Here is a 14,336-nt window from a genome sequence, read left to right as displayed (position 1 = left end):
TGAGAGGTGGGAGTTGTGTTTCCTGCCCTCTGCCGATGTCGAGGCGGAGTAGAGGGCGGAGGCGTGTTTAAAAAGTGTCTGAATTCGACTTCACAATTTGGTGAGATGGATGACGTTTCTAAAGGTCTGTGCAAATACGGCTGTTGACCTTTTTACGATGTCTTCTCTCTCTTTTTTTTTTTTTGTCTTCGTGATGTATCTTGCGGTGTTTTCACACACGCACACAGAGAGATGACTGATCACTCCACTGTCTCGCTCATAAAGTGCCAGTCTGCGTGAGGTATGGCCTATACAATCTTGGTTTTTATAATGAAATGCTGTTTTAGTGCGGTAGCCGCAGACGTCATATCAGAAACCATGGAGCGATATTTTGAGAAGAACTTTCCCTATGTCTACGCCGAAGGCCTTGTATGTGGGAAGGTTGTGCCCCATTGAGTAAATGTAGGTTAGATCAACAGCACAGCGGCTTCCTCCCTCCCATCTCACCCAAAGTTTAGCAAGCAGATGTTGCCATCTGTCGGCTCTGTCTGGAATTTTCTGAAGTTCTTAATCCACACCTGATTACGGGGTGAGTGTATGGTAACGCTTAAAACACGTTTTTCAAAAACGTTTCACGCCGATTAAAATCGTTTTCGTGGCCGGTTGAAGCAGTTGTTAACAACGGCTATTGGCAGACTTGAACTGCGACTTCTGGTAACCTTAACGCATTTCAGAATCGTTTTACCGTGCTGTAGTGACTGGGGCGCCGTTGAAATAATACAGTTATCTGTAAAGCAGTCAATGAACAAAGAGAGAGGAGGATTCAACAGAGCTGTAGTTCAAGTGGCTAAAGCAGCAAACAGGTCGTCGGGACTGGTGACATATTTAAGAGAAGAATGAAAAAGAACATGGGGGAGTAAAGAAAGTTAAACTTGCTTCTTAGAGGCCATTAATTCTCACTAAAAGCCAAAGCAAAGCGCCCAACTGGATGAAACTAATTCAGATTAACTCAAGTTGAAATAATCGTTTTACCTCCATACTGTAAAAGCCATTTAACAATTTCCATGGGATTTTGAACTTAAAGACCTCCATGTCCGTTTTAAAATGTGGTAGATTAAACGAAATGTTTGGAAAGAATTCAGATTGCAGCTAGATCATCGTTAAGTCTGCCCAATATACACATTGTTCTCTACGAGTTATTGTTTGTGGAATTCAACAGAATTCACCATCTTGTTTATGGTTTTTTTTTGCTCTTAACCAAATGAAGGACCCCGTGAGCGTGCCAGGTGACTTGTTGCAAACACACTGAAAGGGAATGTAGTGTGTTCATAATTTTCCCAACGCCGTTTCACCAATATAACATTACAGTGTACAATGAGAATCCCAAAGATTTCGAAGACTAATTCAAAAGGCTGGAAAAGAGAACAGAGATTAAACTACTGCCAACTTGATTAACATGTCTGGCGAATTTTTCCCACACAACCACAGTCCCGAATACTGATGCTGTCGCACTCACTAGGTGAGAGAATACAACATATACTACACTGTGCTTCTTTGAAAGATGCTTACACTCCGCCTAGTCTCTTCTTTCTCTTCCCCCCTCCTCCCCTCTAAGAGAAAGAACGGGCTCTCTGTGTGCCCCTCCGTTTCTCCTCGCTCTGCACATTTTATCAGCATGATTTCCTGCTGGGCCCAAGTCTGTGTGAGTCTTGGCGCACAGTTCACCATACCTCTGTGAAGCAGCTTATTAATATTCATCAGTATGCTAAAATGCCGCCGCCCTGACAAATCAAAGCGCGTCGTAAACCTTGAGTGGAAAGATCATAAATAAAAGCATCTATTGAGCTACATTTAGCTGAGACAAAGGCCACCGTCTAACTCTCGTTGTCCCCATTTCATGGTGAAGTAGAGCTGAGAAGGTCGTTATCACAGAATGGCACTCTAAGTGTGTGTGTGTGTGTGTGTGTTTGGTATTCATTTTATGTGTTCAAGTTTTATGTGTTTAAGTTCTCTCTCTCTCTCTCTCTCACACACACACACACACACACACTGTTTCATACTCTTAGCTATTACCTGTTTAAATGTGCCTAGGACGCATTCATTCAACTTTTGAAAAGCGAACAGTGGAAAATCATTATTATAATGATTTTCTGTGTATTGTGTCTTCAAGCATTTGTTACATGCACCATCAGTTTTTAAATTAACAAGTTATCTCGATTTGAGATGGTCTTCCTCCTAGAGCGAGAGAGAAATTTTGATAGCACATGCTGAATGACTGATCTTACTTAAATCATTTTTTCCTTTGATCAGTCAAAAGATTACCAGAAGGTATAGTTTAATGAACAACTAATCATCTATCCCGCACGTTTATTAAAACGCTGTGGCTAAGAAATTTTGTTTCATAAATTAAGCAGCAGCGCTCATGATCAAAGTAGACTATGCTGCCATCTAGTGGAGAAAAGAAACTTTTCTTACAGGCAGAGTTCTAACAAACGTCACTGCGTAAACGTATTGCCAATTTATTCAAATGAGAGCTGTATACTCTAATACGGTACAATAGAAACGATTAGTTGCATTTTTAACAAATGTTAGGATACTCAAAATGCTGATACAAGACAGATATCTGCAAACGTTGCGGCTGAGTTTAAACAAATGGACAGACGCTTAAAAAAACATTTTGAAATTAGCTATATTTTTTACATTTTCTTAAACATCTAAAACATCCAAAGATACAATGCCCTCTACGACTCAGCATTCCATTAAAGGCATTGTGGGTTGGTAGCTAGCCAGGCAGATCATATCCTTCAGAAATAAAGGATTCTCTTTCCAGACTATACATTTTTTTTTTAATCTAAAAAGAAAAAAAAAAAAAAGAACAAATCCTGAGTTTTCAAATTCATTCACAGAATCTCGTGAACATAAGTGATGGGGGCAAGTTCGATTTATATATATATATATATATATCGCAGCAAGTGAACAAACGATTCTTCATTTTATAGTGTTCTGATGTTTCTTAAGATATGTCTCCTTGCCTTTCAACTAAAAAATGATTACACAATGCAAGTGTGTTCAATGCATTGTTCTTCCTTTTTTTTGTTAAAAAGAAAAAGAAAAAAAAAAGATAAATACTGTCATTTCTTCTCATTGCAATTAGTAAAAAATCACGTTTCGTTTCATTTTGGTGCACATCACCAACGTTAGGTCCGTAAAGATCACTTAGGGTTATGTGTCCTCCGTTCAAAGTTCTTCCGGTTATGTTGATGATGTGGAAAAACAGAAGCTGAGGGAGAAACAGAACATACTGTTCTTTTCACGGTCTGTCATCCAAAGCAAAAAAAAAAAAAAAAAAAAATGATCCCTTGTGTTTAAATGAACCCAGGAAATAGGTACTGAAGAAGAAGCACCACTCCGACCACTATTAGACCGCACAGGACCAGTGCCAACCATACTGGGAACGAGCCTGCACACACATATCACACAGAAATAAGTCAAATCATCTCCACACAGTCCTTATTAACATTCACACACAGCAGCCCTTCAGTGGTTCAGTTAACCTTCACCTCTCTGGACAACACCTTAATGCTAGACGGCATTCAAAACCACTCCATCACATGTGTTTGCTCTGCAGTGAGCAGCTATAAAACTGCATCCTTGCATTGCGTTGCATTGCATGAATCAAGAGCAAAATAATCCATATAAACTCTAGATATCATTGATATAAATTGTAGACATTATACATCAGTCGAGCATTTTGGGTGTTGCGTGTTTGCTCTGTAGTATCGTTTTTGTAACTGCGACGTGATCCTCAGAACGATTTGAATAAACGGGGCGCTTACTTCGGTTGGCTACCGTGTGCATCTGACAGCGGCTGTCTACGGCCACGCTCAGCATGGCCACTTCATTTCCACCCTTCACCGCTCTGATTTTGGGAGAGTCAGGCAGGAAAGCAAGGTCTGTTACCACAATCCCGTGAGATTCCCGTACGTAATACAGCTTCTGCCAGGCACAAAGGGGATGACGAGTTAGAGTGACGTGAAAGGTTAAGTTAAGTTAAGTTTCAGTGATTGCGCACACACACACTGTGAACAGTGAGCAGTGAATTTGTCCTCTGCATTTAACCCATCCAACACACCAGTAGTGAACACACAACAGACGCAGGAGCAGTGGGCAGCATTCCTCTGCGCCCGGGGAGCATTAGGGTTAAGTGCCTTGCTCAAGCCATGGATGTTGGGCCTGGGAATCGAACCGGCAACCCTCCGGTCACAAGCTAACCTTTAGACCACGGCTGAGGTGCTCATACACGTTTATGAATTCCTCCCTCCGTGTGTGTATTTGTGTGTGTGTGTTTATCTGTGAGTGTACATATAGTTAGTTACCTGCAGGGAGAAGGCAATATAGATTGCTACAGATCCTGTGATTGTGCCGAGGCCCAGGAATGTTCCAGAATCACTGGAACAAAGAAGGTAAGTCAACATCTTCTGAATTTAAGTAAAATAAAAACAGTCACCTTCTGAAAAAAATGCACATGATAACTGCACACACGACAAGGAGACCAGAGGTGTAATGTTCCTTACCTCACAGCCAAACAGGATATGACCTCGCTACCACAGGGTTTAGTAAGCAAGGGCAAGAAACTCTGCCCGTCCCATTTGGTGAGGTAGCACGGTGGGGGTTTCCGGTCTCGTTTGTGAGGCACCTGAACGGTGTACAATCTTAAACCATCTTTTTGATCCTCTACCTTTCCAAACCTAGACACAGAGACACAAATACCCTCAGATATAGCTTAAACTCAACGAAATTTCCACAGTGCTGACGTCATCCGTCTCACTTTACACCTGAACGAATCGGTTTCCAGGTCTACGAATTTGAAACAGTCATGATTTACCTGCATTGCAGGTAACGATACATCTTGTCTGTGATTTGGGGCATGTTGTCATGCCAACAAAGCCCCATTGCCAGCTGATCCCCACTCCATACATTGCATGTGAAGTCCCGTCCTACTGTCACAATGTGCTGCATAGAACATAGCACAATATGACATATTTTTGACAGCATGACAAAGTTTGACAATATGACTTACCATAGTTTTACAATATGACATAGGTTAACAATATGACACACTTTGGCAGTATATGACACGGGCTGACAATATGACATACCATAGTTTCACAACATGACAAAGGTTGACAATATGACATATGTAATATCACATCATATAACGAATTATTTTTATTATGAAGATGTAATTTAAGATGATTATAATGGAATTTGAAAATTTGTATCACATGTTTATTATGAAGTAATTACCTTGTTATCTGGACTAATGTCCAGATCCTCAACTTCACCTTCATGGGCCTTGAAGTCAAGCTTCTCCTTCAAGGACGGATACTGTAAACGAGTGAATGTCTCACAGTGAATCTGGGCCCAATGAGCTAAAAATCTGGATTGACTCTACTCTGCTCATCCGAGCGTGCTCACCTCCCACACCCTGACGTGACCGTCCATTCCTCCCGTCAAGAGAAGCGTCAGGTCGGAACTGAACCTCACGCACTTCTGGAGCGGGTCCTGCGGGCTGACGTCGGACCTGACGACCCCGACGTCGTCTAGAGACATCCGCACCGTCTCGTCCTTCGTCTCCTTCACGTCTCCGCCGCCGTTCTGGTCTCGACCGGCCCGCTTTCTCGCCCCTTTCCCTCCGGTTCCTACAAACCCCAGAGCAAGATCATGAACCTCAAGAAAAACGAAATGCTCCTCCAGATATGAGTTTCATTTCTTCTTACAAGTCCACGTATAATCATTGAGGACCGTGTTATTCTCAAGACTATTCGGAGTGCTGATGTACTTTAGGAAAACCTCCTTTACCCTCCTTTGAAGCGGGTTTCCGTCCCTCTTTGGGCGTCTGCTGCTTGAATCGCATCAAGCTGCAGTTTCCATCCTGCCCGGCGGCGATAACGTCGCCGGCTATCGCCATGTTCATGGTGGCGCGGGTCTCCGTGTCGTGAGAGTGCAGCAAGGTAGCGCTGTGCTGGGAGCCGACCAGCTCTAAACTCAGGAAATGCTGCAGATTAAGCAAAAATAAATAAATAAATAAAATCAGTCGACGTCTGTGCTGTGTCAGTGTAAGCAGTAAGAGAGAACTCTGTCCATTCACTTATCACATATATACAGCTGCGCTCCACTGCCAACACACAGACACACAGCTCTTTTGACAAAGGGGCTAGGTAGACTGTGTACTATGCAGTGTAACCATATCTTAAGAATTGTACTGAGTGTAATTTAAAGAATGACACTTGATAGAAAAGTAATATCCACTCACCACGCCGTTTTTTATTCCGGTCTTGGAAGCACCTCCTCCTCCAGCCGTAATGATTAGACCCGTGTTAGGGTCCACCTTAATGGCATAGAGGGGGAAGGGGGCCCGGTACAGATCCGGCATTCTCCGTTTCCCCATGGTTCTCTGATGACAACCGTATTTCACGCTATTACTGGAAATTCCAGGCTGAGATCAACAACACAAAAAGTCCATTCAACAAAGTTAAACAACAGAAGTTAACAAAGACATTAGAATTTTAAAAATGTTCTGCCGTACAAAAAAGTCGTGCAAGCGCTGACCGGTTCGTCAGTTATCTCAGTAATGTCATACACTTAAACTGCGTGTGCTGTACGTAAGCTGTTGTTTCATCGGCTTGAAACAGGCATAAAACACACTCAAATGGTTTTGTTAGCCACAATGACTAGCATTACTACGCCATGGTGAGTAAACAAAGTCAGTGTTCACGAGGACCAGAATACACAAGCAGCCTAAATGAACAGGTTTTCAACGTCTACAACGAATCTAATTGCGTAAACTGATGTTGTGACAGGAAGCGGATGTGAATCCGATTTTAAAACAAGTGTACACACTTGGGATGCCATATACTGAAGCCCTGATTAAATCTGCTTGAATGTCAGTTCCCATCACGAGTCTAAAAGGGTACACATGATTTGATTTTCTTTCACATTAACTCAAGCTATCACATGATGCTAACTAGTGAGTGATATGCAGTTTGGTTTTGACTATGACGTTAGCACAAATACAACTCTCCTGGATGAATGACCATTGCTATAAATTTAGCAATCCAGCACAATGACCAAGATCGACACACATGCGTCAACTTCAGTGCACGGCTAAAACAAAAACACCCTGGTATTAGCCAACATATCTAGTGTTTGTAACTTAGGCAATTGTAAGCTCTTTATACCACAAGCTAATTTAGCTAGTTAGCTTAGTTGATATGATCCACTGCAGCGAAAAGCTGCAGCAACAACATTTCCCAAGCATCTGACAAACGGCGTATTGTCATCCTACCTGCACCGCTGTATAGGGATTCTTTTGAGAAAACAATTATTCCAAAAACAGTGGGCATCCCACTGCTAAACGTCACCGGTTTGTCATGAACAATTTACAGCACAAAATGCAAGTTATCAGCTTCCCTAACTACACGTCAGCAGCGTGTCTCCTGCGCGCATGTGCAATAAGGCAATAAGGATGTTACGTTGGCTTGACGACGACCGTAATAAGTAAAATAAGGACGCACACCCATGCCTATGACGCCACCTGGGGGGCGCAAATGTCTAATACATAAATGATAACCAAAACTACATTTCAACTCAGGAAGCATCCACCTTCTATCTGTCTTTATGGAGGCTATCGTTAAGATGTATTTTGTATGCATGAAAGAAAACATTCAAAACCAAACCAAAACCATTCAAAACCAAAAACATAAAGATGTATTCTAAGACAAAATTAACTTTCATCATGAAAGAGATGTTCATTTAAGCCACGTGGCTAAACTTAACCACAAACCTTAATCAGAGAATACTAGATTAACTGAGTTTTATTTCATTCTTAGACAAATTAATACATGTGCAGCACTGTTAATTTAAACAGTATTTGTTCTCAAGCGTATATAATGATCTGACCGGTTAGTCCTGAAAGAGTAACCTGTTTCAGTTTTCCAGTTACATTGCGTGCAGTGGCATGCATGAAGTAAAATCATTGTAGGCTACATGTGTTCAATGTACTTACAACCTACTTCTCATTTATTATGTTGTTCACTCTGTTTAGTCCAGTACATCATCTATTGCCCTTCATCAAGTCATTTGCCCATGGTTGAAATTGATCATATTACCTAACCAACTCACATACAGAACTTTTTGCTCTCTTTTTTTTTTGTCCAATGTTATATCAGTGTTATCTATTCTATCATCAGCCTCTGCCACTTTTTTTTTTTTTTAGGTCCAGACCTGTGAGGTTGACTCGGCAGTTAATTAACATGTCGTCTGTTCCCTGTGGGACGACCTATTCTTTGAGTCCTCTGCGACCAAATCCTGGGACTAGTAATTAATTATCTCTACACCAGTGACTGCAACACACATTGAATTCATTGAATTCATTCTCTCAAAATACAGTTAAAGGCCTTTTTCATTAATATCAAAATACATTTTAAATCTTGAATCATAACCTCTGTCTAGAGTTGTCCGCCTCATGTCACTAAACCGAATGCATCGAATGATGTTCACTTCAAAAAGCTTGTGGCAAACGCCAAAACTAAAGTGAGTTTGTCTATGACCTGCAGGGATTTGATTTTGGAGGGCGACGGTGGATTGGGGGGGGGTTGTATTATATCCATTTCTAAAGAAGCAAGGTTAGTTTTAATGTGTGTGTGTGTGTGTGTGTGTGTGTGTGTGTGTGTGTGTGTGTGTGTGTGTTTGTGTGTGCGTGTATCTGCATGTGTATCTGCACGTGTGTCTGTGTGTGTTTGTGTGTGTTATACATTATAAATGTCAGATGTCTGATTATTGATTGTCAGCTCAATGCACGGTTTCAGTGGAACAATCAATAGAAGCCTAGCCAGGGGTGTTGTCAATGTGGACATCCGAACTCAGACAAAGTAATACACATCCACGCACGTAAAAACACAACCAAAGGACTGTTAGTTGAGTAGTCCACAAACAAAGTTCAAACAACAGGGCAACAAATGCACACACAGAGAGAGTCCCTATGCATCTTAGTTTAAAAAAAAAATCACAAATAAATGTTGATATTGATATTGTATTTCAGTGTTTTGTGTTTTGTTGCTGTTAGTGCTTGCTGTGATTATCAGTTGCAGGTGAGGATTTAGTCATCCATCCCAGGAGATGCCAGTGGCTTAGTGTGGTTTAATGCCATAAGTTTCAGGAGTGCACATCATAGTAATGCGTTAACTGGGCATCAGCTGTTGCAGTTTGTACAGGACAACAGTCCCCATGTTCTTATATGGGCATAGTGAGAGCAGGTATAGGAGAAACTGCAATTTCCTCAAACAGTAAAGTAGATATTCAATATTTTTGTTAAGTGGAAACTGTGATATTTTGTTGTCCAATCTTTATCGCAGACAGTGCAATCATATATAGAAGTGATCTGTAATTTACACAATATTTCCTATATAGATTACAAATTTACAAAACCCTACAACAAATGTTTACATATCTGCAATCAGGTATTGGAATATCCTTGGGACGTAGCAAGCCCTTTTATGGGAACTGGAAACATATTCCAGTTTATGAATGACTGTTATGGCATGGTAAAGTATTTAATTTCATGTCAGGTAATTCAGAGGACTCTGGAAGTGAGTAGAATTTATCTCACCAATACCCTAAACAATCAGTTTTTTGTTCTTGTTTCCCCTTTTTTGGTTCTTGTTTTTTTCCCCCGAAACTGTCATAAGCCCTAAGTGGAAGCAACTTTGTTAGTGCATGTTTGTTGTTTGTGTGTGTGTGTGTGAAGGAGAGAGAGAGAGAGAGCGCTAAAATGTAATTACGCCCATGATAAAAGTGGAGGTGTCAACTAGCCTGGGCAAAAGAAAAATCTATCATAAAGTTTGTTTGCGGCACAGTTTAAATGGATCCGGATTCTTCGGCGAAGGCACCGTTTACGGTTTTTTTTTTACGCTATTGGTCACTGTGAACTAGCATGCACCCGCATGCGCTGCCAAAAATCTAAGGGGGTGTTGAAGTGAGGGAGTACGGGGAACGGCTCTGTACTAAAGTGTGGATCGAGGTGGGGAAAACCACAGAGCTGTTCCGTGTTCACTGGAAAGCGAGGAAGTGTCTGCGAATCCAGAAGCCATTCTGCTGTAGCGTCGGTGGATTGTAAAGGCAAATGTGTCACCTCCGTGTCACGAGAAAGCAGAAAGGCGCAAGCAGTGATCATTGGTGACTTTTGAGGATAAACTGAGAACAGCTCCGAACGAACCCGAGGTGGATTTCAAGGCTTGGTAAGCGGATGCTATGAGACCGCTTGTGCGGATGGCTTTCAGTGTATCTCATATTTTTTTTGTCTAAGGCGGTAGCTTGCAAGGAACAAGAATGAAAAGCTAAATGGAGTCAGTTGTGTTTTAAAATCTCCATTAAAAGCAGAACTCTCAGATTTACGTTGCGGACACACTATCGCTATCGAAACATCCACTCGTAGGCTACTAATCTAGCAAATGACCACGGTGTTATTTTTTTATCATTCCAGTTTCTCTTTGGTCCACAGACAAACACGATAACAATTTCGAACTGATGCAAGTCAAAAGCGATACTGCTAATTAGTCAATCTTATATGTACACTCCGTAGACGACCAGTGATTAATATGGCAAGATGTGCTTTTACAGCCTTGCTAGATAACAGAATTTGTTTATTTTGATAAGAGATGCATTGAAATTTTGCATTTAAATATTTAAATGACTGAGGACAAACAGAGTGCACAATCCTTTCCTTTATTTTTTTAAGAGCGCAACATGTATTTCCTGTTAGCGTTTTCCCTCTTAGTATGCTATGTGAATTCTGCGGTCGCATAGCCTAATGCACGTTATATAAACAAATGACAGGAACCCACGAGTTTGAAAAGGAATTTGTTTTAATATAAATTGCGGGTGAAAACAACATCCTGTTTTTCAGATCGTCATCCTATTTTATGTTTGTCTTGCGCATTAGATATTTTCGACACGTCTTTTTAAGATCGTTTTACTTCTTGCCACAATCCAAGGAAACAATCGTTTACATTTTTTTTCCAAAAGTAGTATGTTAATCGAGGGAACAAACTCTATTTAGATGATCGCACTGCTTCCTTCATGCATCCCCATGTTCTTCGCCCATGCAAGGGTTCACCATGGAAACCCGAAGTGAACGATGGTGCCGACCTCGATGGATTGGAAACGGAGAGAGGGCGATGGATATATTAACAGCGCTCAGTCTATGAAGAAATTTCCCTGTTTTGGTCTTAATGACACATACGCCTGATTATCCTGCTGAATCTGGATATGTTTTTTGAATATTCCTGGTGGAGAATGACAAGGAGCTTTGGTCTATCTATTTGAACAAGGCAAATGCACATTTTTGGGAGATCTCACCAACCAAACTCTGGTCATCAGTGATGGATAGCTCCAAGAGCAAAGGACAATGTAAATTGGCTTGTGTCTTAGCATAGAATAAAGCAAACATGTAAACAGAATATGTTCCCACATCCAAGGCTTGACAATCAAGAGGCTAACTCGGAATCTAATCAGCAAATGTGATCCCTCAGGTCAGGAGCTCGGTCAGCAGAGGAGTAGAAAGTGGAAACCAAACGAGCAAGCACAATGCGTTTCTAAAAGCTTAAGTTTTAAAAGGTATCTAGAATCTCTCTCTTGACTTTAGTGAAATTATATTATTGTAGTGTTTGGCGTAATAACGGCTCGAGTCGACACAATGCCTCGTAACAGGGCCTTCTCTGAGCCAGAGTACTCTGCCGAATATTCAGCAGACTGCTCAGTTACTCTCCCCTCCGATCCGGGCCAAGCGGTTGGACGCACCCACGAGGTAACGGTACGTAGTTCCGGCTGCTGTTTATGTCTGCCCCGCTTTATGCGACTGACTTTTGCACCGGACTCCCTGGAGAACCTCTACCAGACCTATTTCAGACGTCAGCGGCACGAGACTCTACTGGTGCTCGTGGTGTTCGCAGCGTTGTTTGACTGCTACGTGATCGTAATGTGCGCAGTGGTGTATACGAGCGACAAGCTGGCGTCCGTGGCCGTGGCTTGCGTGGGGCTGGCGGCGGACGTCCTGCTCTACCTGTTGTGTCGCTATGGCCTGTTGCCCGACCGCATTTCTCGGCGGGTAGTGCCCTACGCCCTATGGGTTCTAATAGCCGCCCAGATATTCTGTTACCTGGGCTTGAACTTTGCACGTTTCCACCAGGCCAGTGACACGGTGGGCTGGCAGGCTTTCTTTAGTTTCTCCTTCTTCCTGACGTTGCCACTTCGGCTCACGCCCATCGTTCTCATCACCACCGTGTCTTGCGGAGTCCACACCTTGGTGTTGGGGGTGACGATCGCACAGCAACAACAGGAGGACATCCAGGGGGCTGCCCTCGGAAGACAGGTGAGAGGAACGGTGACTGAAGGGGACTGACATTGAGGTATTGTGACAGATAATGTGTTATTTAGACAGATATTGCAGTATTTGAGTATTGGGGGAAGGTTGAGAGGGAAAGAGGGGTTTTTTTAGTCAAAGAAAGGAGAAGTTAGGAAGCTTAAAAGACATGGAAGAGTGGTGAACAGGAACTCAGCAGTGTTGTATAGCAATGCTTTTCATCTCCAGTGCCGTTATATAAAAATCCTACTGGTTTCTATCAGCTGCTAATGGGCTGACGACTGGACACTCCTGCTTCCCAGCCAGTGACCAGCCCTTAACCATATTAGAGGCTAATATTTAGAACAAAAGAAAGAAAGAAGGACTTCAGACCCTGACCGACATTATATGGTAATTGTTTTTTTGGGGGTGTTTGAATAAGGTTGAAGTGGAAAAATATTGGTCCCCAAGATGAAATGATTTTGAAGAAGTGCAAAAATTAGACAATGTGAGGAGGAAGGTGATCAAAAGCCTTTTTAGTCTGCATGGGGCTGCAGGTTTTGGATTTGGGTTTCCCAAAAAGACAGAAAAAAAGAAAAAATGAGGCCTGTTAAACCTCATCAGATCCCCAGTCTATGACATGAACACATCCCACATAAGCAATATGAAATCTTAAACAGTGTCTAGCTCTGCTCATGCTGGGTGCTCAATAAGGTCTTTTAAGTGCTCCTTGTCTTGTTTTTTTTTTTTTTTTTTTTTTTTTTTTTTTTTTAAGGCTTCAGATATGAAAATTCTGTGTTGAAAGAGCATCAGGCATGCAGTTGTCAGGCCTCACAAGCCTTTCCATCATCTATTTCTGTTTTCTCAGAGACTAACCTGCTCTTTTATCATTACTACCAAATCCTCAAGAGGATGTTGATCAAAGTCTGATTCAACTGGTTATGGAGCAAAAAAAAAAGCTTATGATAGAATTTTTTTTTCTAATGGTTGGCAACATGCAAAATGCTTATTGGCAAACCCGTAATGAATCAAAATTGTGATGAGACTCCGTCTCGATATCAAAGGCAATTTCAATACTTTTGATACAAGCAGTTGGGTTATTGGTTATGGATTTGACACCGTATCGTTTTTAATATCCACTGATGTATGCTGATGGTATCACACCAGAAGGTCCAATTTATATCCCAAAGAGCTTATTAATATTTCAAATGTCATATTCCAGTTCATAGTTTATTTCAAATGTCAGTGACAATTTAAACACAGCATGAGAAAAGCTCGGCCTTTTTCTTCTTTCCTTGCTTTATTACAAATGCCTTGTAAGAGCTGGTTTAAGAAGTTTTCAGGTGAGCGAGGGTACAACGTCAAATTGCATCCACAGTCGCATGTCTTTAAAGTACATTGCAATATTTCTGTGTAGTTTGGTGACATGTGGTATTGAATTGTGACCCCGAGAGCTTGCCATTCTGTGGTGGGTAGTTCTAAGCCAGTTATATTTTCTCTTCAATACACTGACAATGGGTTGTGTTTTGTTGGGGAGAATTGGACAGAAATGCCCATATGTTGTTGTTTTTTTTGGGAGGGGGTGTTCCTTAGCTCAGCAAGATTGTTTAGATAGAAACTACAGCCTCCAGACAGTCAAAACACACACACACACACACACACACAGACACACACACAGAGAGAGAAACAGATAAGAATGTGTTGCAGGTGAGCACAACATGAATTGAATTTGAGTTATGGCACGTTGAATAGTATCTTTTTCGCCCTTGAGCTTATGTTTGAATACACAGTCTAGCACAAAAAAACCCCCATATGCCATAGCCTTCCTCTTACAGATGTTTACCTATTTAGCAGAATTTTGTTTGTGTGTCTCAGTCAGACCATTTATTCTAGAAATTTCTGCTTTAAAACGCGATTTTGGGCCGTACCGTTGTGTGTCATCTACATTTGACCCGTT

At 41.6% G+C, this 14,336-nt stretch overlaps 2 protein-coding genes across 2 annotated transcripts in view; one reads left to right on the top strand and one right to left on the bottom strand.

Annotated features, from left to right (window-relative positions):
* Positions 1 to 2,542: 2,542 nt before the first annotated feature.
* Positions 2,543 to 7,441, bottom strand: preb (prolactin regulatory element binding). Its single transcript, XM_030784453.1, has 10 exons — positions 7,328 to 7,441; positions 6,296 to 6,478; positions 5,842 to 6,037; positions 5,458 to 5,681; positions 5,287 to 5,367; positions 4,865 to 4,992; positions 4,554 to 4,727; positions 4,356 to 4,428; positions 3,816 to 3,975; positions 2,543 to 3,439 (listed from the first exon to the last, which is right to left on the bottom strand). Exons 2-10 carry the CDS (start codon positions 6,428 to 6,430, stop codon positions 3,345 to 3,347), a joined length of 1,266 nt encoding a protein of 421 aa, XP_030640313.1. The 5' UTR covers positions 6,431 to 6,478; positions 7,328 to 7,441; the 3' UTR covers positions 2,543 to 3,344.
* A 4,293-nt stretch (positions 7,442 to 11,734) lies between these two features.
* The window catches only part of adcy3a (adenylate cyclase 3a), a 14,764-nt gene continuing 12,162 nt past the window's right edge, over positions 11,735 to 14,336 (top strand). The window contains exon 1 of the mRNA XM_030784382.1: positions 11,735 to 12,409. Coding sequence (XP_030640242.1) covers positions 11,735 to 12,409 — 675 coding nt within the window. The remainder of the gene's footprint in view (positions 12,410 to 14,336) is intronic.

The sequence above is a fragment of the Chanos chanos genome, chromosome 9, assembly GCF_902362185.1.
Source record: "Chanos chanos chromosome 9, fChaCha1.1, whole genome shotgun sequence".
In the NCBI taxonomy this organism is placed as follows: Eukaryota; Metazoa; Chordata; class Actinopteri; order Gonorynchiformes; family Chanidae; genus Chanos; species Chanos chanos.
The sequence above is the reverse complement of the archived record's forward strand: the minus strand, read 5'-3'. Positions and strand labels throughout refer to the sequence as shown.